Source organism: Suncus etruscus, assembly GCF_024139225.1.
Source record: "Suncus etruscus isolate mSunEtr1 chromosome X unlocalized genomic scaffold, mSunEtr1.pri.cur SUPER_X_unloc_2, whole genome shotgun sequence".
In the NCBI taxonomy this organism is placed as follows: domain Eukaryota; kingdom Metazoa; phylum Chordata; class Mammalia; order Eulipotyphla; family Soricidae; genus Suncus; species Suncus etruscus.
In genome coordinates, this window is record NW_026060315.1 from 336,789 (window position 1) to 364,385 (window position 27,597).

A 27,597-nucleotide genomic window follows, 5' to 3' on the forward strand; every position below is an offset into this window, starting at 1 on the left:
CTAAGACAGCTGTGGATCAGACACTGTGATTTTGGGGTTCACGTCTTCTTGGCAGGAGCAGAAAGGGAAAATTCCACAGCACGGCTGCAGCCACGGCTTCCAGGCGATATTACCGGGGGAAAATTGTGGGGGGACGGGGGTTCTCGTTCTCTGGTGCTCGGCCACCGCTTGGGCCACCCGGTCCAGCACGGTGTGAAAGCGAGGCTCAGAAGTGGGGGACAGAGGCCGGGCCTCAGCCGGGTCGCCGGTGAGCTCGAAGAGCAGAGGGGGCTTGTGATGAGAAACCCCGTCCCCCGAACAAGGGCAGACGCCAAGGCCGTAGCAGGCACCGGCTCCTTGAGGCTGGAACCGTGGGGTTGTGTAGTGCAGTTTCCAGAGTTTTCCGCCTTGTGGGAGAAGGAAAAAAGGGGGAGTCGGTCAGGGTGGGGTGCAGGGAGGTGGGTGACGCCCCCTGATGCCAGCATGCAGCCATCTCTGTGGATGTTCCAGCTGTCCGTCCGCCATCTATGAAGACATCTGTCCATCCATCCATATATGCATTGGTCCTTCCATCCACCCATCCTTCATCGAATCTGCATCCTATCAATACATCTCTCCATCTTTCTATCTATCATCTATCTATCTATCTCTCCATCTTTCTATCTATATATCACCCACCCCTCCATCCATCTATGTATCTATCTATTCATCCATCCATCCATCCATCCATCTATCTATCTACACACCAACCCACCCATCCATTATCCATCCATCTTTTCATACAAATATCATCCATCTGCTTATACACACAATATCTGTCTATCAATCTATCTTTCTATCCATCCATCCATCTACCCACTTATCCACCATCCATCCATCTGTCTATCTCTCTATCCATACATCGGTCTTTCTTTATATCTGTCTTTTCATCCATCCATTCATCCATCCAACCATCTATCTACCCATCCACCTACCCATCCATCCATTCATCCATCTATCTCTCTATCCATCCATCCACCAACTCACCCACTCACACATCTATTCACCCATCTATCTCTCTATCCATCACCCATCCATCTACCCACCCATCCATTCACCCCTCCATACAGCATCCTTCCATCTATCTCTCTACCCATCCATCCATCGATCTACCCACCCACCCATCCATCTACCCACCCATCCATTCACCCCTCCATACAGCATCCATCCATCTCTCTATCCATCCATCCATCGATCTACCCACCCACCCATCCATCTATCTCTCTATCCATCCACACACCCATCCATCCACCCATTCCCCCATCCAACCATCTATCTACCCACTCACCCATCTATCCATCTCTCTATCTCTGTATCTATCCATCCATCCACCCACTCACCCACACAACCATCTATCCATCCATCTTTCTATCCATCCACCCATCCATCTACCCACTCATCCAAACATCTACACACCCCTCCATCTAGCAAATATCTATCAATCAACCCATCTACCCACCCAACCATTCATCCATTTCTCTGTCCGTCTATCCACCCACTCATCCATCCATCCATCCCATCTATCCACCCTCCACCCAGCATCTATCTATCTATCTATCTATCTATCTATCTATCTATCTATCTATCTAATCTATCTCTATCTATCTCTCTATCCATCTACCCACCCATCCATTCAACAGTCTATATGTTTATCTCTCCATCCATCCATCCGCCCATCCATCTCTCTATCCATCTATCCACCCATCTACCCATCCACCCATCCATTCATTTATCCATCTATCTGTCTATCTCTCTATCTCTCCATCCATCCATCCAAAGTCCATCACTCCCTACCGCCATCATACATCGCACTAACATTCTCCTTCCATCCATGTGAGACCCTCTTCTCTCCTGGTTCCCCATCGTAACCCTCCCTCCCTTTACCCGGGTCCTTGTGCACTCACTATCCTTCTCATGCCAGCGGGCCGCGTGCAGGTGGTGTCCGCAGTAATGGAAGAGAAACTCGTGGTCTGAGTGTTGCGTGTCTCCTTTCAGCAGAGGTAGCAGACTGCGGCCATCTATCACCCTGAGGCGGGGAAGGAGCACAGCCCGTTGGGGGCCTACCCACCTACTCTGTTTGTAGTTGGCAGGGTTCCCAGGAACTCTCTGCCCCTGCCATCCTCAAGTGCCTGGGGCAGAGGGTGGAAACTCCAGCTTTTCTGAGTAAGAATGTGGGGCTGTGTGGGGAGATAGGATCGTTTGAACTCTGAAGTGCAGTATAGACCTGTTTGGGGAATGTAGTTCAGCAGGAAAATTTGGCCAAGGGCAGTGTTTTGGAGCAGTTGGGGTAGTTGTTGGGTGTGTGCTGAGACTGAATTTTCTTCTTGAACATCCATCAGTCGGGGAGAGAAAAGGAGAATTCTCTTTTAAGAGGATGGATGGATGGATGGATGGATGGATGGATGGATGGATGGATGGGTGGGTGGATGAATGGATGATGGATGGATAGATGGGTGGGTCAATGGATGGATGGATGGGTGGATGGATGGGTGGGTGGGTGGATGGGTGGGTGGGTGGGTGAGTGGACTGATGAATGGATGGGTGGATGGATGGATAGATGGGTGGGTGGATGGGAGGGTAGATGGATGGATGGGTGGGTAGATGGATGGATGGGTGGCTGAGCAGATGAATCGGTGGGTTGATGGGTGAGTGGATGGATGGGTGGGTAGGTGGATGGATGGATGGGTGAGTGGGTGGATGGATGGGTGGGTGGGTGGATAGGTGGGTAGATGGATGAGTGGGTGGGTGGATGGGTAGGTGGGTGGATGGATGAGTGGGTGGGTGGATGGGTGGAAGGATGGGTGGGTGGATGGGTAGATGGGTGGATGGATGGATGAATGGATGGGTGGATGAATGGGTGGATGGATGGATAGGTGGGTGGGTGAAAGGATGGATGGGTGGGTGGGTGGATGGATGAATGGATGGGTGGATGAATGGGTGGATGGATGGATAGGTGGAGGGGTCAATGGGTGGGTGAATGGATGAGTGGGTAGGTAGATGGATGGGTGGGTGGATGGATGAAGGGTTGGGTGGGTGGATGAATGAGTGGGTGGGTGGATGAATGGGTGAGTGGAAGAAAGGGTGGGTGGATGGAGTGTCTGGCTGGCTGAATGAGTGGGTGGATGGGTGGTTGGATGGATGGGTGGGTAGGTGGATGTGTGGGTAGGTGGATGGATGGATGGTGGGTGGGTGAATAGATGATAGGTGAATGGATAATGGGTGGTTGGATGAAAGAATATATAGAAGGATGAATAAATGATGCAATGATTTGAATGGAAGGATTATGGCATGTTTGATCGAACTATGGATGAAGGAAGGATGGATGGTTGAATGGAAGTATGCATGATGAGATGTTTGATGGGAGGATGGAGGGATGGTTGGATGGATGGATGATGGGATGATTGGATGAAGGATGGATAGATGATATAATGGTTGAATGGGGTTGATGATGGAGGATGGGATGGTTCAATGGAAGCATGGGGGATGAGAGGATTGGATGTTTGGATGGAAGGATAGATGGAGGATTGGATGTTTGGATGGAAGGATAGATGGAGGATTGGATGTTTGGATGGAAGGATGGATAGATGGAGGATTAGATGTTTGGATGGAGGGATGGATAGATGGAGGATTGGATGTTTGGATGGAAGGATGGATAGATGGAGGATTAGATGTTTGGATGGAGGGATGGATAGATGGAGGATTGGATGTTTGGATGGAAGGATGGATAGATGGAAAATGGGATAGTTGGTTGGATAGAGAATGGGATGGTTAGATAGATGGAGGATTGGATGTTGGATGGAAGGATGGATAGATGGAGGATTGGATGTTTGGATGGAAGGATGGATAGATGGAGGATTGGATGTTTGGATGGAAGGATGGATAGATGGAAGATGGGATAGTTGGTTGGATAGAGAATGGGATGGTTAGATGGATGGAGGATGGCACAGTTGGATGGGAGGTTGGATAGATGAGGGCTGGTTAGACGGAAGGACAAATGGATGATTGGATGATTAGATGGACAGATGGATGGACGATGGAATACTTGGAAAATGGATGGATGGACAGTGAGATGGTTGGATGGAAGAATGTATGATGAGATGTGTGATGGAAGAATAGAGGATGGGATGAGCGGAAGAAGGATGAAGGATTGGATGTTTGGATGGAAGGATAGATAGATGGAAGATGGGATGGTTGGATGGATGGAAGATAGGATGGTTAGATGAAAGGGTGGATAGATGATGGTTGGTTATATGAAAGGACGAATGGATGATGGGATAGTTAGATGGACGATGGATCGATGATGGAATACTTGGAAAATGGATGGAAGGACAGTGGAATGGTTGGATGGAAGGATGGATGATGAGATGTTTGATGGAAGAATAGAGGATGGGATGAATGGAATAAGGATGAATGGAGGGTTGGATGTTTGGATGAATGGATGGATAGATAGAAGATGGAATAATTGGATGAAATGGGGATGGGATGATTGGATGGATGGAGGATGGGATGGTTGGATGGTAGGGTGGATAGATGATGATTGGTTAGATGGAAGGATTAATGGATGATGGGATGGTTAGATGGACAGATGGATGGATGATGGAATACTTGGAAAATGGATGGATGGAGAGTGGGATGGTTGGATGGAAGGACGAATGATGGAATGTTTGATGGAAGAATGGGGATGGGATGGTTGGAAGAAGGGTGGATGAAGGGTTGGATGTTTGGGTGGATAGATGGAAGATGGGATGGTCGAATGGAGGAAAGATGGGATAGTTGGATAGTGACTGGGATGGATATAGAATGGGATAACTTAGATGGAGGGATTTTTGACAAAATGGTGGATGAAGATGGGATGTGAGGGAATGAATAAATGGGTGGACGGATGATTGGATGGATAAGTGGATGAGTGGATGTTTGGAGGGGAGAATGGACGGATGGACGAATAATGGATGAATTAGTTGATGGTTGGATATATGGATGGAGGGATGCACAGATGGTTGCATGGACTGATGCATGGGATGATTGATGGAATGAGACTGTGCCCCGATGCAAACACAGTAAGGATGAAGGGACTGGGAGAGGAACTGAGGGTTGGATGGAAGGATGGATGGATGAATGGAGGATGAGATGTTGGAAGGATAGATGGATGGATGATGGCATGGTTGGAAGGATGGATAGATGTATGGAAGACGGGATAGTTCGATGAAAGGATGGATGGAGGATGAGATGGTTGGTTGGATGGATTGAGGGTATTAGCTCTCCATGACTGTACAACTACCGTCCTCTTGACAATTTTCTGCCTTTTTTCTCCAGCTCTGTTGTAATACACCTCTGTCTTTGCCCTCTGAGGATATTTGCAGGCAAAGTACTTTGCAGACATTTCTTCACACAAGGTCAACGTATACCCCACACAGACGCTTAGAGGAGCATATGTCCCACGGTAACGACAGGTAGTAAGACATCCCTACCTGTCCTGAGGCACCTGGCCACCCCCCAGGTGCGCCACGGTGGGGAGGATGTCCATAAGGCTGGTGGGTTCTGAGATCACTCGGCCGGCGGGCAGCACCCCGGGCCACCGGAATATACCTGGCACGCGGATGCCACCTTCCCAGCCACCCATGCCTTTGCCACCTGGAAAACAAGAAACTCGGGTGATTTGGGAAATTTTGGAGCAGCTGAGGAGACTTGGGTGCCCAGTGACACTGAGTTTTCTATTTGAATATAAATCAGTGGTGGAGAGGCAAGGATACGTCTTCTCAATGGGGATGGATGAATGGATGGCTGTTGGGATGGTTGGATGAAAGACTGGAGGATGGGATGGTTGGTGGAAGGATGAATGGATAAAGGATAGAATGGCTGGATAGAAGGATTGATGAATGGAAGGATGGATGAGTGTTGGGATAGTTGGATGGAAGAATGGATGGATGGAGGATAAGATGGTTGGATGGATGGATAAATGGAGGATGGGACGTTGGAAGGATAGATGGATGACGGCATGCTTGGAAGGATGGATAGATGTATGGGATATGGGATGGATAGATGAAAGGATGGATGGATGATGAGATGGTTGGCTGGATGGATGATGGGATGGTTGGATGGATGGATGGAGGATAGGATGATTGGATGAATGGATTTAGGATGGTTGGATGAAAAGGTGGATGGATAGATCGAGGATAGGATGGATAGATAGATGGAAAGATGGATAGAATTTAGGATGGTTTACTGGAAAGATAGATGGTGGCATGGCTGGATGGAAAGAAGGATGAATGGAGAATGGGATGGTTGGATGAAAAAATGGATGGATGAGTGGATAGTTAGATGGAAGGATGGATGGATGGAGTTTGGGATGGTTAGATGGAAGGATGGAGGTTGGAATAGTTGTATGAAAAGATAGATAAAAATGGAATGGTTGAATGGAAGGATGGATGGGTAATTGATTGGATTGGGTGGTCATAATCTGTAAGCTTTCCATACGGGCTACCCAGTGCTGGACATCTCAGAATCAACGCAAGCCTCCCTCTCACTCAGGACTTTGATGATGGCTGAGGGGGGTCTAGTACCCCCTTTCCTGGGCCCCCATGGCCTGCCCGCCTCACCTCTGTAGACCCCGTTCCAGCCACCCAACTGGCCGCCTTCGCCTTGTGCCTCAAGGTGACCCCCGTGGTCAGATGTGAAGTAGGTAAATGTCGTGTTCTTCAGGCCCCTCTCTTCCAAGGCATTCAGAACCTCGCCTGGGAGAGAGAGAGAGACAGAGACAGACAGAGACAGAGAGACAGAGAAGGGTAAGAGAGAAGGTTTGTGTCATCGTTGAAGGTTTGTGTCAGTTCCTTAGACAGTGTCAAATACACACACACACACACACACACACACGAGTTAAAAGGGTAAGTACCCCGTTTTTGGGGGGGCCCACATCTGGCATAGTTTTATAGGAAATGATTTCCCTATTCAATCATTTCGATGATTTCTATACCTGAAATACGCCTAGAATTGGGGAACACGCAACACACCCATCGAATATATATGACCTGCATCCGTAATACCAACTTCTAAATTCCCTTTGGTCACGATGAAGGCATTTCGGGTCAGCACCATGCAGAAGGCGTGCAAAAATTTCATGCCTAACATGTGTGTGTCATGGGCATTCATGGCATGGCAGTTGCGTGGTCATTGTCGGGGCCAGGACTCACCCACTAACCAATCCATCTCTTCCACGTTGTCTCCGTACGCGCCGTGTTGGCTTTTCCCCGAAAAGGCCGCAGTGCTGACCAGGGGAATATGGACATGAAGCAGAGAGAGAAACAGGAGGAACGGGCCGTGTTTATTCCTAGAAGAAACAATCCGGGCTGTAGAGACATCCGCAAAGGCACCCCAACCCCTCTCTCTCCTCCTTGTCCATCCTTAGACACCCCCCAAAATAGCCTCCCAGAGTGGAAACTGAGTCTGAAGAGATAGGCCCACCCTGGTCCAGCCCAGAAGTGCAAAGTCTGGGATTCGCTGTTCTATTGCTTGCTTGTGTGTTTTGGAGACTCCTTCAACAGTGCTCTGAGGTGACTCTTGGCTCAGTGCTCAGGAATCACTCCTGGGGGGCTCTGGGGATTCTACGGGATGCCTGAGATCGAACCCGGGTTAGCCGCGTGCAAGGCCAACGGCCTTGTACTATCGCTCTCTGGCTTCCTTAGTTCTTCCTTTTTTTCTTGGGATAAAAAGTGTGCTCCACGGAGCTGGAGCCTTAGCACAGAGCGGGGGGCACATGGCTGATCTGGGTTTGATCCCCGGCGTCCCATAGGGTACCCCAAAAGCCTTTCAAGAGTGATATCTGATATACAGAGTCAGGAGGCAGCTCTGAGCATCACTGAGTGTGGCCCAAAAGCCAAAAAACAGAAAAGAAAAGAAAAGGCAAAAAGAAAAAAAAAAAAGGAAAGAAAAGAAATAAAAAGAAAAAAAGAAAAGGATAGGAAAGAAGAGAAAAAAGAAGAGAGAAAGAAAAGTAATAAAAATGGTCCGATGGAAAGAAGATAAAAAAGAAAATGAAGAGAAAAAGGAAAGAAAAATAAAAACAAAAGAAAAGGAAAGGAAAAATGAAAAAAGAAGAGAAAAATAAAAATAAAAGAAAAAAGACAGAGAAAAAGATAAAAGAGAAGAAAAGAGAAAAATAAAATGGAAAGAAAAGGAAAGAAAAGAGAAAAAAGAAAAAGGAAAAAAGAAAAGCAAAGAAGAGGAAAAGAAAAAAAGAGAAGAAAAGAAAGAAAAAAATGAGGGCCCGGAGAGATAGCACAGCGGCATTTCCCTTGCAAGCAGCCGATCCAGGACCAAAGGTGGTTGGTTCGAATCCCGGTGTCCCACATGGTCCCCCGTGCCTGCCAGGAGCTGTTTCTGAGCAGACAGCCAGGAGTAACCCCTGAGCACCGCAGGGTGTGGCCCAAAAACAAACAAACAAAAAAAAAAACAAACAAAAAAATGAAATGGAAAAAAGAAGAAAAAAGAAAAGAAAAATAGGGAAAAAAAGAAGAGAAAAAGAATAAAAGAAAAATGAAATTAAAAGGAAAGAAAAGAAAAAGGAAACAAACAGAAAAGGAAAGGAAAGAGAAGGAAAAAGGCAAAGTGAAAAAAAGAAAAAAATGATTTTTGGCCAGCACGGGCGGGCAGCTGGCAGGCCTCCGCATGTGCCAGCGGCCTCTGGGCCCGGCTTAGGATAGGGGGGCTCGGACATGGGTCACCCGACCCCCCTCTCCCCCTTTCCTCCGGATCTCCAGGTGGGTTTCTGGAAGGAGCTGATGGGGCACCCTGGGTTTTCCCCACTCCTAGGCTGGCTACAGAGGTTGGCTAAGGGGGTGGAGATTGATCTGGGGGGTAGCAGATAGCTGCTCAGCTATACTCAGGCTGTCACTGGCAATTTCATACCAGTCTACATTTTGCAAACCGCGCGGGGGCTAGTGCCCCCGCGCGAACATATGCTCCTCCCTACCATTAGTATCCCAGATTTACTCTTCTTAACTTCAGTAACACACAGTTCTATTCTCTAACCAAAGACATACAGTAGATCTAACAAATCCCAGAACTACTTAGAAGGACAGAAATTGAACACATATTGAACACATATATCTTTTGAATATTTTATGGGTATTTTCTTTAACTGATGTAACTCTCTATATATTCTTCTACTATGATGTTTCTATCTACTTTTCATCTTGTCTGTTCTTTGTAATTTGTTCAGTAAGGATTGTTGGTGGAACTGTCCCTCAGTTTGATGCCTATGATTGAACTCTGTCATGGAAATTGCTGGTCTTGTTCCCATTGCCTCCAGATGCACCAATAACGCTTCATGGCATTGATCCTTGTTTGCATAGACACATTAAAATGGGAAAACACCATACATACAGATAAATTCTTATCTAATAAATCTCAGTACAATGTACCTTACACCCTGAACATTGATATAACGACCTGGCACAGGCCTCAGAAGAATGGGCATCCTCCATTCACCCCTGATATAGAGAAGACATCTACAAAACATCCAAGGTCTTTTATAGCAACAGCTGGAAGCAGTCCTCTACCAGGAAAGACTCTACCAAGGGACTGACATCGACCTCCTAAAAAGAGACTTCTGTTTACACTGAGAAGACTTGACAACAACAATGACCTGCTCTACAGGACATGGTTCTCTCTATTGCCCCATAAGTGTGAGGTGAAATGAGAGGATGCTCAGCACCATCCTGACTACAATATGGGATACGCAGACTCCAGGATCTTTAATATAGAAGCAAGATACCAACAACAACAGAGACTAAGTGAGGAATGGAGGTGTATTGCCACTACAGAGGATGACTTGAATTGGACAAACTAGTGTGCCTGGAGCCTAGAGTCAGTCCTGTGCCAGGAAACTTCAGGGGTAGGGTCTCCTTGTATTTAGACCATAATTTGCCTTTCCATATTCCTTATGTTTTGGTGGGCCTATGCAAACAAATGCCACTTTAATACTATGTCCCCTTGACTCCAATCCTTAAGAAAAACAACACACTAAAACTTTTGAGGCTAACTTAAACTAGTAAGCATGTGCATGGAACTAGAGAAATGTACTTTTCCCTCAATGTTTAAGGAGTTACATAAGTCTAATGTCTTTAGATTATATTGTGTGCTGCTAAGAAATAGTATGTACTACAACTGGGGATTTGAGGGACAAAGTAATTGTATTGTACATGGGTTCAGTTTTGTTTTAATGTTCTTTGGCTGAAAGTTCAAGGCTGGGATATCATCGATGGGACTACCGAGAATTCTGTTTATGGGTGATTGGGCTTCCACTGTAACTTTACCCTGTCTTCTTTCTTTGCATCTTTGTTGTCATAATTAAAATTAAAAAAAAAATTATCAAAAAAAAAAAAAGAAAAAAAGAAAAAAATGAAACAAAAGGAAAGAGGAAGAAGAAAAGAAAAAGAAATGGACAGAAAAGAAAAAAGAAAAGGAAAGAAGAAAAGAAAAATGAAGCAGAAAGAAAAGAAAAGAAAAGAAAAAAAGAATGAAAAGAAAAGAAAAAAGAAAAAGAAAACAAGAAAAAAAGAAAAAAGAAAAGGAAAGAAAATAAAAGAAAATAGAAAAGGAAAGAAAAGAAAAATGAAAAAGTAAAAAGAAGAGACAAGCGAATCAGGCAGATGAAGAGTTAAGAGTGTTGTGTGTCTGTGTTTGTGTGTGTGTGTGTCTGTTTCTTTATGTGTCCGTGTGAGTCTGTGTATCCTTGGGTCATTATTTTTGAATAATATCTTTATTTAAAAATGTGCCGTGATCACAAATATGTTTTGATGATCACAAATATGTTTTGATGTTATGATTTCTGTTGAAAAAAAAAGTCTGTGTCTCTCTCTGCATTTGTGTGTCTTTGTGCGTCTGTCTTGGCTGTTTGTGTCTTTGTGTCCGTCTTTATGTGTCTTTGTGTATCTCTGTGTCTGTGTATGGTTTCCATTTGCGTCTGCATGTCTGTTTGCGTGCGTTTGTGTGTCTGTGTTTGTATGTCTGTCTACATCTTTGTGTCTCTGTCTTTGTGTATCTCTGTGTCTTTCTGTTGTGTCTCTGCATGTTTGTCTCAGTGTATTGTGTGTCTTTGTGTATTTCTGTGTCTTATATATATGTTGTGTGTCCCTGGATGTATTTCTGTGTCCGCATCTCTTTGTGTCTTTGTCTAAATGTGTCTCTGCGTCTCTCTCTGTCTGATTGTGTGTCCGTCTCAGCGTCTTTCTTTGCGTGTCTCTGTCTGTGTGTTTGTTTCAGTGTGTCTGCATGTCTCTGCATATTTCTGTGTGTCTCTGTGTTTCCGTGTGTCTGTTTGTATGTTGTGTGTCCCTGGATGTGCTTCTGTGTCCACATCTCTTTGTGTCTTTGTCTAAATGTGTCTCTGTGTCTCTCTCTGCCTCCTGTGTGTCTGTCTTGGTGTCTTTCTTTGTGTGTCTCTGTGTTTATGTTTGTGTGTGTTTTATGCATCTCTGTGTGTCTGTCGCAGTGTGTCTTTGTGTATCTCTGTGTGTGTCTATGGTTTACATTTGCGCCTGCGGTTCTGTTTGCGTGCGTTTGTCTGTCCGTGTTTGTATGTCTGTCTGCATCTCTTTGTGTCTCTGTCTCTGTGTGTCTGTCTGTGTCTTTCTGTGTGTCTCTCTGTGTGTGTCTCTGTCTGTCTGCGTGTTTGTCTCAGTGTGTTGTGTGTCTTTCTCTATTTCTGTGTCTTATATATGTTGTGTGTGTCTAGATGTATTTCTGTGTCCGCATCTATTTGTGTCTTTGTCTAAATGCGTCTCTGTGTCTCTCTCTGCCTGCTTGTGTGTGTCCATCTCAGCGTCTTTCTTTGCGTGTCTCTGTCTGTGTGTTTGCTTCAGTGAGTCTGCATGTTTTTGCATATTTCTGTGTGTCTCTGTGTTTCTGTGTGTCTGTTTGTATGTTGTGTGTCCCTGGATGTGTTTCTGCGTCCGCATCTCTTTGTGTCTTTGTCCAAATGTGTCTCTGTGTCTCTCTCTGCCTCCTTGTGTGTCTGTCTTGGTGTCTTTGTGTGTCTCTGTGTTTATGTTTGTGTGTGTTTTATGTGTCTCTGTGTGTCTGTGTGTCTTGGTCCCTATGTGTTTTTGTGTGAATTTGTGTGTCTGTCTCAAAATATTTGTGTGTCTCTTTCTCTGTGTGTACCTGTGTTTGTGTGTCTGTGTATCTCTTGGTCTCTGTGTCTCTGTGCCTATCTGTCTGTGTGTCTGTCTCGGTGTGTCTTTGTGTATCTCTGTGTGTGTCTATGGTTTACATTTGCGTCTGCGTGTCTGTTTGCGTGCGTTTGTGCGTCCGTGTTTGTATGTCTGTCTGCATCTCTTTGTGTCTCTGTCTCTGTGTGTCTGTCTGTGTCTCTCTGTGTGTCCCTCTGTGTGTCTCTGTCTGTCTGTATGTTTGTGTCAGTGTGTTGTGTGTCTTTGTGTATTTCTGTGTCTTATATATGTTGTGTGTGTCTAGATGTATTTCTGTGTCCGCATCTATTTGTGTCTTTGTCTAAATGTGTCTCTGTGTCTCTCTCTGCCTGCTTGTGTGTCCGTCTCAGCATCTTTCTTTGTGTGTCTCTGTCTGTCTGTGTGTTTGCTTCAGTGTGTGTGCGTGTTTTTGCATATTTCTTTGTGTCTTTGTGTGTATTTCTGTGTGTCTTATATATGTTGTGTGCTCCTAGACGTGTTTCTGTGTCCGCATCTATTTGTGTCTTTCTCTTAGTGTGTCTGTCTCTTTGCTTGTGTGTCTGTCTTGGTGTCTTTCTTTGTGTGTCTCTGTGTTAATGTTTGTGTGTGTTTTATGCGTCTCTGTGTGTCTGTCTGTGTGTCTCAGTCCCTGTGTGTTGTTGTGTACATTTGTGTGTCTGTCTCTATATATTTGTGTGTTTCTTTCTCTGTGTGCACCTCTGCATTTGTGTATCTGTGCATCTCTTGGTCTCTGTGTCTATCTGTGTGTCTGTCGCAGTGTGTCTTTGTGTATTTCTGTGTGTGTCTATGGTTTACGTTTGCGTCTGCATGTTGGTTTGTGTGCGTTTGTGTGTCCGTGTTTGTATGTCTGCCTGCATCTCTTTATGTCTCTGTCTTTGTGTGTCCTCTGTGTCTTTTTGTTGTGTCTCTGCGTGTTTGTCCATTTTTGTGTCTTATATATGTTGTGTTTCTAGATGTATTTTTGTGTCTTTGTCTAAATGTGTCTCTGCGTCTGATTGTGTGTCTGTCTCAGCGTCTTTATTTGTGTGTCTCTGTCTGTCTGTGTGTTTGCTTCAGTGTGTGTGTGCATGTCTCTGCATATTTCTGTGTGTCTCTGTGTTTCCGATGTCTGTTTGTATGTTGTGTGTCCCTGGATGTGTTTCTGTGTCCGCATCTCTTTGTGTCTTTGTCCAAATGTGTCTCTGTGTCTCACTTTGTCTCCTTGTATGTCCGTCTCAGTGTGTTTCTCTGTGTGTCTCTGTGTTTATGTTTGTGTGTGTTTTATGCATCTCTGTGTGTCTGTCTGTGTGTCTGTCGCAGTGTGTCTTTGTGTATTTCTGTGTGTGTCTATGGTTTACGTTTGCGTCTGCGTGTCTGTTTGCGTGCTTTTGTGCGTCCGTGTTTGTATGTCTGTCTGCATCTCTTTGTGTCTCTGTCTCTGTGTGTTTGTCTGTGTCTCTCTGTGTGTGTCTCTGTCTGTCTGCATGTTTGTCTCAGTGTGTTGTGTGTCTTTGTGTATTTCTGTGTCTTATATATGTTTTGTGTGTCTAGATGTATTTCTGTGTCGCCTCTCTTTGTGTCTTTGTCTAAATGTGTCTCTGCGTCTCTCTCTGCCTGATTGTGTGTCCGTCTCAGCGTCTTTCTTTGCGTGTCTGTCTGTCTGTGTGTTTGCTTCAGTGTGTGTGCGTGTCTCTGAGTATTTCTGTGTGTCTCTGTGTTTGTATGTTGTGTGTCCCTGGATGTGTTTCTGTGTCCACATCTCTTTGTGTCTCTGTCTAAATGTGTCTCTGTGTCTCTCTCTGCCTCCTTGTGTGTCTGTCTCGGTGTCTTTCTTTGTGTGTCTCTGTGTTTATGTTTGTGTGTGTTTTATGTGTCTGTGTGTGTGTCTGTATGTCTTAGTCCCTATGTGTTTTTGTGTAAATTTGTGTGTCTGTCTCTATATATTTGTGTGTCTCTTTCTCTGTGTGTACCTGTGTGTTTGTGTGTCTGTGTATCTTTCCGTCTCTGTGTCTCTGTGTCTGTCTGTGTGTCTGTCTCAGTGTGTCTTTGTGTATTTCTGTGTGTGTCTATGGTTTACATTTGTGTCTACGTGTCTGTTTGCGTGCGTTTGTGCGTCCGTGTTTGTATGTCTGTCTGCATCTCTTTGTGTCTCTGTCTCTGTGTGTGTGTCTGTGTCTTTCTGTGTGTGTCTCTCTGTGTGTGTCTCTGTCTGTCTGCATGTTTGTCTCAGTGTGTTGTGTGCCTTTGTGTATTTCTGTGTCTTATATATGTTGTGTGTGTCTAGATGTATTTCTGTGTTGCCTCTCTTTGTGTCTTTGTCTAAATGCGTCTCTGCGTCTCTCTCTGCCTGCTTGTGTGTCCATCTCAGTGTCTTTCTTTGCGTGTCTCTGTCTGTCTGTGTGTTTGCTTCACTGTGTCTGCATGTCTTTGCGTATTTCTGTGTGTCTCTGTGTTTCCATGTGTCTGTTTGTATGTTGTATGTCCCTGGATGTATTTCTGTGTCCGCATCTCTTTGTGTCTTTGTCCAAATGTGTCTCTGTGTCTCTCTCTGCCTCCTTGTGTGTCCGTCTCAATGTCTTTCTCTGTGTGAATGTGTGTTTACGTTTGTATGTGTTTTTATGTGTCTCTGTGTGTCTGTCTCTATATATTTGTGTGTCTCTTATAAACCATAGACACACACAGAAATATACAAAGACACACTAAGACAGACACACAGACAGACACAGAGACACAGAGACCAAGAGATGCACAGACACACAAACGCAGAGGTACACACAGAGAAAGAGACACACAAATATACCTCTGCGTTTGTGTGTCTGTGCATCTCTTGGTCTCTGTGTCTCTGTGTCTGTCTCAGTGTGTCTTTGTGTATTTCTGTGTGTGTCTATGGTTTATGTTTGCGTCTGCGTGTTGGTTTCTGTGCGTTTGTGTGTCCGTGTTTGTATGTCTGTCTGCATCTCTTTGTGTCTCTGTCTTTGTGTGTCTTCTGTGTCTTTCTGTTGTGTCTCTGCATGTTTGTCTCAGTGTGTTGTGTGTCTTTGTGTATTTCTGTGTTTATATATGTTGTGTGTGTCTAGATGTATGTATTTCTGTGTCGCCTCTCTTTGTGCCTCTGCGTCTCTCTCTGCCTGCTTGTGTGTCTGTCTCAGCGTCTTTCTTTGTGTGTCTCTGTCTGTGTGTTTGCTTCAGTGTGTCTGCGTCTCTGCATATTTCTGTGTGTCTCTGTGTTTCCGTGTGTCTGTTTGTATGTTGTGTGTCCCTGGATGTGTTTCTGTGTCCGTATCACTTTGTGTCTTTGTCTAAATGTGTCTCTGTGTCTCTCTCTGTCTCTTTGTGTGTCCGTCTCAGTGTCTTTCTCTGTGTGTCTCTGTGTTTATGTTTGTGTGTGTTTTATGTGTCTCTGTGTGTCTGTCTGTGTGTCTGTCGCAGTGTGTCTTTGTGTATTTCTGTGTGTGTCTACGGTTTACATTTGTGTCTGCATGTCTGTTTGCGTGCGTTTGTGCATCTGTGTTTGTGTGTCTGTCTGCATCTCTTTGTGTCTCTGTCTCTGTGTGTCTGTCTGTGTCTTTCTGTGTGTGTCTCTCTGTGTGTGTCTCTGTCTGTCTGCGTATTTGTCTCAGTGTGTCGTGTCTTTGTGTATTTCTGTGTCTTATATATGTAGTGTGTGTCAAGATGTATTTCTGTGTCTGAATCTCTTTGTGTCTTTGTCTAAATGTGTCTCTGTGTCTCTCTCTGCCTGATTGTGTGTCCATCTCAGCGTCTTTCTTTGCGTGTCTCTGTCTGTCTGTGTGTTTGCTTCAGTGTGCCTGCATGTCTCTTTGTGTATTTCTGTGTGTGTCTATGGTTTACATTTGTGTCTGCATGTCCGTTTGCGTGCCTTTGTGCGTCCGTGTTTGTATGTCTGTCTGCATCTCTTTGTGTCTCTGTCTCTGTGTGTGTCTCTCTGTGTGTGTCTCTGTGTTTGTTTCAGTGTGTCGTGTATTTCTTTGTCTTATACATGTTGTGTGTGTCTAGATGTACTTCTGTGTCGCCTCTCTTTGTGTCTTTGTCTAAATGTCTCTGCATTACTCTCTGCTTGATTGTGTGTCCGTCTCAGCGTCTTTCTTTGCGTGTCTCTGTCTGTCTGTGTGTTTGCTTCAGTGTGTCTGTGTGTCTTTGCGTATTTCTGTGTGTCTCTGTGTTTCCATGTGTCTGTTTGTATGTTGTGTGTCCCTGGATGTGTTTCTGTGTCCGCACCTCTTTGTGTCTTTGTCCAAATGTGTCTCTGCGTCTCTCTCTGTCTCCTTGTGTGTCTGTCTGTGTCTTTCTCTGTGTGAATGTGTGTTTATGTTTGTGTGTGTTTTATGCGTCTCTGTGTGTGTGTCTGTGTGTCTTAGTCCCTATGTGTTTTTGTGTAAATTTGTGTGTCTATCTCTATATATTTGTGTGTCTCTTTCTCTGTGTGTACCTGTGCGTTTGTGTGTCTGTGCATCTCTTGGTCTCTGTGTCTATCTGTCTGTGTGTCTGTCTCAGTGTGTCTTTGTGTATCTCTGTGTGTGTCTATGGTTTTCATTTGCGTCTGCGTGTCTGTTTGCGTGCGTTTGTGTGTCCGTGTTTGTATGTCTGTCTGCATCTCTTTGTGTCTCTGTCTCTGTGTGTCTGTCTGTGTCTTTCTGTGTGTGTCTCTCTGTGTGTGTCTCTGTCTGTCTGCGTATTTGTCTCAGTGTGTCGTGTCTTTGTGTATTTCTGTGTCTTATACATGTTGTGTGTGTCTAGATGTACTTCTGTGTCGCCTCTCTTTGTGTCTTTGTCTAAATGTCTCTCTGCGTCTCTCTCTGCCTGATTGTGTGTCCGTCTCAGCATCTTTCTTTGCTTGTCTCTGTCTGTGTGTTTGCTTCAGTGTGTCTGCGTGTCTCTGCGTATTTCTGTGTGTCTCTGTGTTTCCGTGTGTCTGTTTGTATGTTGTGTGTCCCTGGATGTGCTTCTGTGTCCACATCTCTTTGTGTCTTTGTCCAAATGTGTCTCTGTGTCTCTCTCTGCCTCCTTGTGTGTCTGTCTCGGTGTCTTTTTTTGTGTGTCTCTGTGTTTATGTTTGTGTGTGTTTTATGCATCTCTGTGTGTCTGTGTGTCTGTCGCAGTGTGTCTTTGTGTATTTTTGTGTGTGTCTATGGTTTACATTTGCATCTGCGTGTCTGTTTGCGTGTGTTTGTGCGTCCGTGTTTGTATGTCTGTCTGCATCTCTTTGTGTCTCTGTCTCTGTGTCTTTCTGTTGTGTCTCTGTCTGTGTGTTTGTCTCATGTGTCTTTGTGTATTTCTGTGTGTCTTATATATATGTTGTGTGTCCCTGGATGTATTTCTGTATCACCTCTCTTTGTGTCTTTGTCTAAATGTGTCTCTGCGTCTCTCTCTGCCTGATCGTGTGTCCGTCTCAACGTCTTTCTTTGCGTGTCTCTGTCTGTCTGTGTGTTTGCTTCACTGTGTCTGCGTGTCTTTGCGTATTTCTGTGTGTCTCTGTGTTTCCATGTGTCTGTTTGTATGTTGTGTGTCCCTGGATGTATTTCTGTGTCCGCACCTCTTTGTGTCTTTGTCCAAATGTGTCTCTGCGTCTCTCTCTGTCTCCTTGTGTGTCTGTCTGTGTCTTTCTCTGTGTGAATGTGTGTTTATGTTTGTGTGTGTTTTATGTGTCTCTGTGTGTGTGTGTCTGTGTGTCTTAGTCCCTATGTGTTTTTGTGTAAATTTGTGTGTCTGTCTCTATATATTTGTGTGTCTCTTTCTCTGTGTATACCTGTGTGTTTGTGTGTCTGTGTATCTCTTGGTCTCTGTGTCTCTGTGCCTATCTGTCTGTGTGTCTGTCTCAGTGTGTCTTTGTGTATTTCTGTGTGTGTCTATGGTTTTCATTTGCGTCTGCGTGTCTGTTTGTGTGCGTTTGTGCGTCCGTGTTTGTATGTCTGTCTGCATTTCTTTGTGTCTCTGTCTCTGTGTGTCTGTTTGTGTCTCTCTGTGTGTGTCCCTCTGTGTGTGTCTCTGTCTGCGTGTTTGTCTCAGTGTGTCGTGTCTTTGTGTATTTCTGTGTCTTATATATGTTGTGTGTGTCTAGATGTATTTCTGTGTCCGCATCTATTTGTTTCTTTGTCTAAATGTGTCTCTGCGTCTCTCTCTGCCTGTTTGTGTGTCTGTCTCTGCATCTTCCTTTGTGTCTCTGTCTGTGTGTTTGCTTCAGTGTGTGTGTGTGTCTTTGCATTATTTCTGTGTGTCTTATATATGTTGTGCGTTCCTAGACGTGTTTCTGCAACCGCATCTGTTTGTGTCTTTCTCTTAGTCTGTGTCTGTCTCTTTGCTTGTGTGTCTGTCTTGGTGTCTTTCTTTGTGTGTCTCTGTATTAATGTTTGTGCGTGTTTTATGCATCTCTGTGTGTCTGTGCGTCTCAGTCCCTGTGTGTTTTTGTGTGTCTGTCTCTTTATGTTTGCGTGTGTCTCCATGTGTCTTTGTGAGTCTTGTATCGGCGCCTTTTTGTGCTTCCATCTGTGTGTTTGCGTACATGTATATTGCATCCTTACCTCTCTATGAACGCCACGGCCTCCCTCCTCATCTTCACGGGAGCCGAGTTCAAGTCCAGCGGCTGCTCCACCACCGAGGGCCCACGCATGACCAGGCAATTCCAGCGTCGCACAAACCCAAAACTGCAGTACCAAGCCCCGAAGAAAAGCAGTACCAAGCTGGCCGCCACGGTCACCAGGGTCCAGGACACGGGTGCGAGGCCCCAGGCCCTGCAGGCCGCCAGGGTTAGCACTGCGAGCACTGCGGCGCGAGTATAGAGCCACAGGCGGGCCCGGAGGGCAGCGTCCACTTCAGGTGGCCGGGCCGGGTGGCAGTCGTTGACCAGGGTGAAGGGCAGCCCGTAGAAGGAGTCGAACCCGTGCCGTAGGGGGTGGTGGCACAGGTCGTCACGGTGGGCACAATTTACGCCTTGGTGCCATTTTCCTGCGGAGACCGGGGTGACTCCGAGCTCAGTGCTCGGACGTGACTTCTGGCTCTGCACTTAGGTCTTACTCCTGGCTCTGCGTTTAGGAATTCCCTCCTGGCAGAGCTCGGGGGGAGCCTATGGGATGCCGGGGATCGAACCCGGGTCAGCTGCGTGCAAGGCAGACGCCCTCTTTGAATGCGGTAGATGGATTTAGGTTCTAACGGACACTAACAGAAAGCCAAGAGCACTGGATTTGGAGTCCTCAGCCCATGGGAGGAAGTTTCCCGACTTCAACTCGAATCCGGGGCCTGTAGACGCTCAATGAGAAACTCATGCGTCCCGAAAGTCATGCCTTGCACGCCCCCGAGCCCTGCCAGGAGGGATTCCAGAGCACTGATCCGGGAGTCCGCCCAGAGCACTGTTGGGGGAGTCCCAAAGATTAAAAATATAAAAGAATACATTGACTCTATCCCGTCCCGCCGTATGTCACCCACCTATGATCCCGGTGACGTAACCTTGCTCCTGAAGGATGCGTGCAAAGGTGGTCTCGTTTTGGGGGAGGCCCCCCGAACCTGCGTTCCACTGGAGGGCCCGGTATCCGTCCGTGGCGTCCATGCCTGTGAGAGGACGGAGCAGAATTCAGAGATCTCTCTCTCTCTCTGTCAGGGAGGCAGAGCTGGGTTGGTGTGGGCACATCTGGGGAGGTTGAGGCACGGTGATAGAGTTTGACGCGTGGATGAGATTTTATCAATGCAACATCCATGTTATTGATATGGGATCGATATTTTGACTCAATGGTCCAAATGTTGACTTCTGTTTATATGATGTATTCATTCATTTATCCATCCATTATCCAATCACTTGCCCATCCAAGGGAACATGGATGTATCTATCTATCTATCTATCTATCTATCTATCTATCTATCTATCTATCTATCTATCTATCTATCAATCATCTATCTATCTCTATCTATCATCTATCTATCTATAATCTATCTCTGTCTATCTCTCTACCTACCTACCTATCAATCAATCAATCAATCTATCTATCTATCTATCTATCTACCTACCTATCTATCTTCCTTCTTATCTACCTATCCATCCTTCTATTTATCCATTAATCCATCTATTCATTTATATATCAACCTTTCTTCCTATCTATCTATCTATCTATCTATCTATCTATCTATCTATCTATCTATCTATCTATCATCTATCATCTATTATTCATTCACCTACCTATCCACCCATCCATCTATCCTTCTGTCATCTGTCTATCCATTCATCCACCTATCTATATATCCACCCATCCTTCTATCCATCCATCTATGTATTTATCCATCCATCCACCCATATATCCTTCTGTCTGTCTACCTACCTATGTATTCATCCACTCACCCACCCACCCATCCATCTATCCACCAATGCAACCACCACCATCCACCAACCCATCCACCCACCCATCCATCCATTCATCCACTCATCCATCCATCCACCTACCCACAAACCCGTCCACCCACCTACCCATCCATCCATCAGTTCATCCATCCACCTGCCCACCCACCCACCTATCCGTCCACACACCCACCCATTCATCCATCCACACATCTACCCACCCACCCATCCATACACCCATCCATCCATCCACCCATCCATCCATCCACCCATCCTTCCATCCATCCACCCATCTATCTATCCACCCACCCATCCACCCACCCATCCATCCATCCATCCATCCATCCACCCACCCACCCACCCACCCATCCATCTATCCACCAATCCACCCACCACTCACCCACCAACCCATCCACCCACCCATCCACCCACCCACCCATCCATCCACATATCTACCCACCCATCCATCCATCCATCCATCCACCCATCCATCCATCCATCTACCCATCCATCCACCTACCCACCCACCCATCCATCCACATATCTACCCACCACCCATCCATCCACCCATCCACCATCCATTCATCCATTCTTCCATCCATCCATTCAACCATCCATCCATCCACCCACCCACCCATCCATCCATTTATCTACCCACCCACCCACCCATCAATCCACCCATCCATCCATCCACCCATCCACCCATCCATCTCTGTATACCTCTGTCTGTATATATATACGATTGGGGTTACTCCTGGCTCTGCACTCAGAAATCGCTGCCAGCTCAGGGGACCCTATGGGACTCCAGGGGGATCAAACCGCGGTCCGTCCTAGGTTAGCGCGTGCAAGGCAGACACCCTACCGCTTGAGCCACTGCTCCGGCCCCTGCATCTAACTATTAAAACCCAGAAACCAGCCGCATCTTGGACTTCTGGAATGTTGTAGCCATCTGAAACCCCAATAATCCTGTTTTTGCGTGAGTCTGAAACACTAAAATGCATAAGATAAAATAAAAATAATAAAAATAAAATGCACCTTGGCTTTACCCAGTACCCCGGTTTTCCCCCACTTTCACGATCTGTGATGGAGAGAAAAGAAAACTCATCTCACCCGAACGGAAAGCATGTCTTCCTGTCAGGAATGCAGCTCGACTTGGGGTACAGAGGGGCGCAGCAGCCAGATGCTGAGTAAGCATCACCCCTTCCTCTGCAAGCCGGTCGATATTGGGGGTCCTGGACAGAGAGACAGAGACACAGAGACAGAGACAAGAGAGAATGCAAGAGTTGGCATGGCTGGGACAACTTCTTTTTTTTTTTTAATGTTCTTTTCTTTTATTTTATTTTGGAGGGTTTTTTTTGGGGGGTCACACCGACATCTTTGGAGCTCAGACATATAAATACAAATTTTCTTCCTGTCCAGCTCTCAGAAAGAGACACAGAAATAAAGCATGAAATAAAATAAAAAGACAATATTTCCGTGAAGGTCACCGGAGAACTGGGACAAATTCATTATTCACCGAATTTTTCTGGGATTTGCCTGGGATGTCGGAGACCGAGCCAGATGTGTGGGCGACTTTGAGGCCAAATTATAAGAGGAAATCATCGATGAGAATAAGTCGATAATAAATTTAATCAATCAATAATAAATCGATGGATTTTATTCTGTGTTTCTTTTTGGAGCTCTGTCTACAGTGCTTGCTCAGTGGACTCCTGGCTTTGTGCTTCGAGCTCTTTCGTAGCACATACACACAACACACAGACACACACAAACACAGACACACACAGACACACAAACATACAGACACACACACAGAGAAACACAGATACACACAAAACACACAGACACACAGACACAAACACACACAGAACAAATAGATAGACACACAGATACACAAACACACATAGAGACACACAGAGAGACATACATACACAGAAACACACAGAGACACACAAACACACATAAAGAGGGACACACAGAGAGACACACAAAACACACAGAGACACACAGACACACAAACACACACAGACACACATAGACACACAAACACACATAAAGAGATACACACAAAACACACAGAGACACACAGACACACAAACACACATAGAGACACAGACACAAAGAAACACACAATCACATACAGACACACACATAGACACACAAACAGAGAGACGCACAGAGAGACACACACAGAGAAACAGAGATACACAGACACACAAACACACATAAAAAGAGACACACAGACACACACAAAACATACAGACACACAAACACACAGAGACACACAGAAACACATAGACACATAACACAGAGAGACACACAGACACACATAAAACACACAGACACACACAAACACATAGAAAGACACACAAACATACACAAAACACACAGACACACAGGCACACAGACACACATAAACACACAGAGAGACACACAGACACACACAAAACACAGACACACAGAGAGACACACAGACACAGAGAAACACACAGAGGCACACAAACACACATAAAGAGAGACACAGAGAGACACACAGAGACACACAAACACACATAGAAAAACACAGAGAGACACACAGACACAGAGAAACACACAGACACACAGACACACAAGCATACATAGACACACAGAGAAACACACAGAGACACACAAACAGACATAAAGAGACACACAGAGAGACACACAGACACAGAGACACACAAACACATATAGAGAAACACAGAGAGACAAGACACACACAAAACACACAGACACACAAAGACACAGAGAGACACACAGAAAGACACACAGACACAGAGAAACACACAGAGACACACAAACACACATAGACACACAGAGAGACACACACAAACACACATAAAGAGAGACACACAGAGACACACAGACACACATAGAGAAACACAGAGAGACACACAGACACAGAGAAACACACAGGCACACAGACACACAAGCACACATAGACACACAGAGAGACACAAAGACACAGAGAAACACACAGAGACACACACAAACACACATAAAGAGAGACACAGACACACAAACACACATAGAGAAACACAGAGTGACACAAAGACACAGAGAAACACACAGACACACACAAACACACACAGACACACACACAGACATACACAGAGTACCTCAAAGTTCGATTTCCATAGCACCCCAAGTCTCCAATTCCCAGGTCATCAGCCATGATCAATAGAATATTTGGTCTTGTTGGCTTATTAGTATTGGCTGCAGGCGTCCTCCAGAGGAAACAGCTGAGAAGCAGCAGGACCCCCCACAAAGGCTGCCTGCAAAGAGAGAAATAAAGTCAAAAGTCCTCCCCAAAAGTCCCCAAGTGTCCCCCAATATCCCCAAGTAGCCCCCCAAATGTTCCCAAGGCCTAAGGCCTACTAGGTCGAGTTTCTAATGCCTTGGTCTCCACTGCTGGTTGGATTGCAAATACCAGGTTTGTTTTTGTTTTTGTTTTTGTGTTTTTTTTGGGGGGATTGGGGTTTTGGGGGTCACACTCAGGGGTTCCTCCTGGCTCTCTGCCCTCAGAAATCCTCGCTCATGTGGGATGCAGGGATTCGAACCAACAGCTTTGCTTTGCCTCTTTGCACAAATCCCACTGGTTGTTTGGAAGAAATGTTGGCTTTTCAGGCTCTCCTAGGCCCCAGTGGTTAGCAAAGTGGGATGCAGGCAGATCCCCCAAAATAGAGGGGTGCAAGGATTTTGCATCAAAAGGGAAGGCGAGCCTGGGGTCTGGGTCTTTAGCCATGCAGTGGGCTTTCTAAATTAGTGCCCAGGCCCATTTTGGGGTCCCCACTGTGCACCCAGGAATATCAGGGGGGTCTCTACTGCAGGTCCAGGATCATTGGGGGGCCACCACTGTGCTTCCAGGCCTATTTTTGGGGGTCCCCACTGTGCTTCCAGGCCCATTTTGGGGTTTCCTCTCTGCACCCCCAAATAACACACTTGGGGACCTGGGGGGTGGGATAAAATGGGAGAGTTGGAAGAATACTGTGGATGCCCTGGATACACTTCTGCACCTAGGGATATTCAAGTTGCATGTTCCAGGCGTCTTAAAATTGGGGTATAGCCAAAAAAAAAATGGGGGGCCAGCATGCTCAGATGGGGCCTAGGGAACTCTAGGTGGGTGGGTGGGTGCAGGATGGGGGTGTCTTACTGAGTGGGGCAGAAAAGTAGGGGTGTCTTGTGCAGGGAGGGTGCAGAATTGGGGGTGTCTTCTGAAATGGGGAAGCAGGACAGGGAGGCAGGACAAGTCCCAGATAAAATGGAGTCAGCCATAATGGTGCAGGCCCAGGGGGCGTGGTCTATGCTAGAGCGGGCGTGACCAACACTATGGGGCGTGGTCTAATATTCAAATAAAGCGTACGTCAGGAAGTGTGAGAGGGGCTTGCATAATAGCCAGGCATAGAGAGTGGAGAGAGGGACTAGGAAAAAAGGATCCAATCAGGAGGATCGGGAGAGGCGGGACTTAGCAGAAACTAACCAATCATGAGGCTGGGAAGGCGGGACTTAGTGGCGAAGGGCCTATCAGAAGGATAGGAAGGCGGGACTAGGCAGAAACGGGCGAGTCATGAGGAGGGAAAGGCGGGACATGGCAGAAAGAGACTTACCATGAAGACTTGGAAGAAAACGGGCGCAGCATGGTGGTGCGAGAGCGGGACTTGGCCAGAAGAATCCCAAAAACCCAAATAAAGGAGCTTATAACAAGAATTGGCAGGCGGGCAGAAATGGAGCAATCAGAAGAAAGGGAGGGCGGGTCTTGATAGGAAGGAGCGAATCAGGAGAGTAGGAGGGCGGGACTTAAGAGAAAGGAGCGAATCATGAGGAAGGGAGGGCGGAACTTAGGAGAAAGGGACGTATCAGGAGAGAGAGCGGAACTTGATGCTAAAGAGCCCATCAGAAGGATTGAAGGGCGGGACTTTAAAGAAATGAGCGAATCATGAGGACGGAGAGGCGGGACTTGGCGGAAACGGAAGTATTGGGATGACGGGAGGGCTGGACTTTGTGGCAATAGGCCTATCAGAAGGTCTAAAGGGCGGGACTTGGTAGAAAAGAGCGAATCACGGGGCTGGACTGGCGGAACTCGGCGAAAACAGAAGTATAGTAAGAATTGGCGGGCAAAAAGGGACGAATCATAAGGGCTCGGAGGCGGGAGTTGGAAGAAAGTGACCTATCGTGATAAAGGGAAGGCGGGACTTGGTGTAATGAACCTATCAGAAGGATTGGAGGGCAGGACTTTACTTGAAAGAGCGAATCATGAGAAAGCGAAGGCGGGACTTGGTAAAAATTGGCCTATCAGAAGCATTGGCAAGCGGAAGTTGACAGGAAAGGGCAAAACATGAGGATGCGAAGGCGGAACTTGGGAGAAAGCGACCTATCGGAAATTCTGGAAGGCGGGACTTGGTAAGAATAGGCCAATCAGAAGGAACAAAGGGCGGGACTTGGCAATAAGGGGCGAATCATGAGGCTACAAAGGCGGGACTTGGCTGTCAATGGCCAATCAGGAGGATTGGCGGGACTTGGCAGAAAGCGACCTATCGTGGTAAACGGAGGGCGGGACTTTGTAAACTAGCGGCCTATCCAAAAGAGCGGCGGGCGGAAGTTGACAAGAAGGAGCGAATCAGGAGGGAGAAAAGGCAGGACTTGGCAGAAACGGACCTATTAGGACGAGTGGGCGTGGCCTAGCGCCAAGGGGCGTGTCTAGGGGGGCTAGTGGGTGTGGCCAGAGCACTGGACCACTTTTTGGGATGCGGAGAAGATGAAGGGAGGAGAGGATGGGATGGATGGATGGATGGATGGATGAATGGGAAAAAGAGGACCAGGGCGAGCACTGCAGGAGCCGCTGGAGGACAAGAACATAAATAAAATAAATTCATAAAAAAAACAAAAATAAATAAATAAAATAAAAAAAACCTAAAATCAAAGACAAACATCATAAAAATGAATAATAAAGAATAAAATATAGAATAAATAAAATATGATATAAAATAAAATGAGAAATGTGAAATAAAATGATACATGGAATAAAAATGAATAGCCAAGACGTATAAAATAATAAAGTGAAATAAAGCAAGAAAGAAAAGAAAATATATAGAATAAAGTAATTCAATAATGAACAGTAAATACATAAAAGTCAATAATAAAGAAATAAAATAAAGTTAAGAAACAATGAAATCGGGGCTGGAGAGATAGCATGGAGGTAAGGCGTTTGCCTTTCATGCAGAAGGTCATCGGTTTGAATCCCGGCGCCCCATATGGTCCCCCGTGCCTGCCAGGAGCAATTTCTGAGCCTGGAGCCAGGAATAACGTCTGAGCACTGCCGGGTGTGACCCAAAAACCACAAAAAAAAAAAAAAAAAAGAAACAATGAAATCATAAAAAATAACAAAGGAAATAAAGATAAAATAAAATAATAGAAAAAATAATAATAAACAGAACACAATAAAATAATAAAGAAATAAAATAAAAACAGAGAAAACCCATAATAAAAATAAAGTAAATTAAATAAAATACCGAATAAATTAAAGCAAAATGCAATAAGATAATAAAATAAATAATAAAATAAACACAAAATAAAGTAAAGTAAATCAATAAGAAAACAAATATATAAAATAAAGGACAATTCAAAGCCATTACTGGCTTTATGCAACGCGCAGGCCACCTTCAAATCCTCTAAAAATCCTAAAAATCCCCTAAAAATCCCCCCTAAAAATCCTCTTCCCAGACCCCACCTTGCACTCCTGGGGGGCGGATTTCCTCTCCCTGCGCCCCTGGGGGGGGGCCCTCTGCACGCCTTGCACCCTTTCCCTGCTTAGAAGCACCCCAGGTTGGAAAATCTGAGGCCCCTAGGCCTGGTTTGGAAAACCCTCCTTCTTGGCCAATTCCAGAAGCACCCCAAATCTGCACGGGGGGGGGGGGGGCAAAAAACACACCTGAGGGTGGGAAATGCATGTCCCGAGGGTGTTGCAGAGACAACAGCGGCTGCCATGGCTGACCTTGGAGGCCCAGCCAGCTGGACTTTGTCCCTAGGGCTTTGTGTCCTAGC

At 45.8% G+C, this 27,597-nt stretch overlaps 1 protein-coding gene across 1 annotated transcript; it reads right to left on the reverse strand.

Moving 5' to 3' along the window:
* Positions 1-27,546, reverse strand: LOC126000588 (arylsulfatase D-like). The gene is made up of 10 exons (XM_049767804.1): positions 27,485-27,546; positions 23,676-23,831; positions 21,652-21,773; positions 19,641-19,763; positions 18,740-19,163; positions 7,206-7,342; positions 6,615-6,749; positions 5,487-5,649; positions 1,923-2,044; positions 1-386 (listed from the first exon to the last, which is right to left on the reverse strand). Exons 1-10 carry the CDS (start codon positions 27,538-27,540, stop codon positions 1-3), a joined length of 1,824 nt encoding a protein of 607 aa, XP_049623761.1. The 5' UTR covers positions 27,541-27,546.
* Positions 27,547-27,597: the final 51 nt, after the last annotated feature.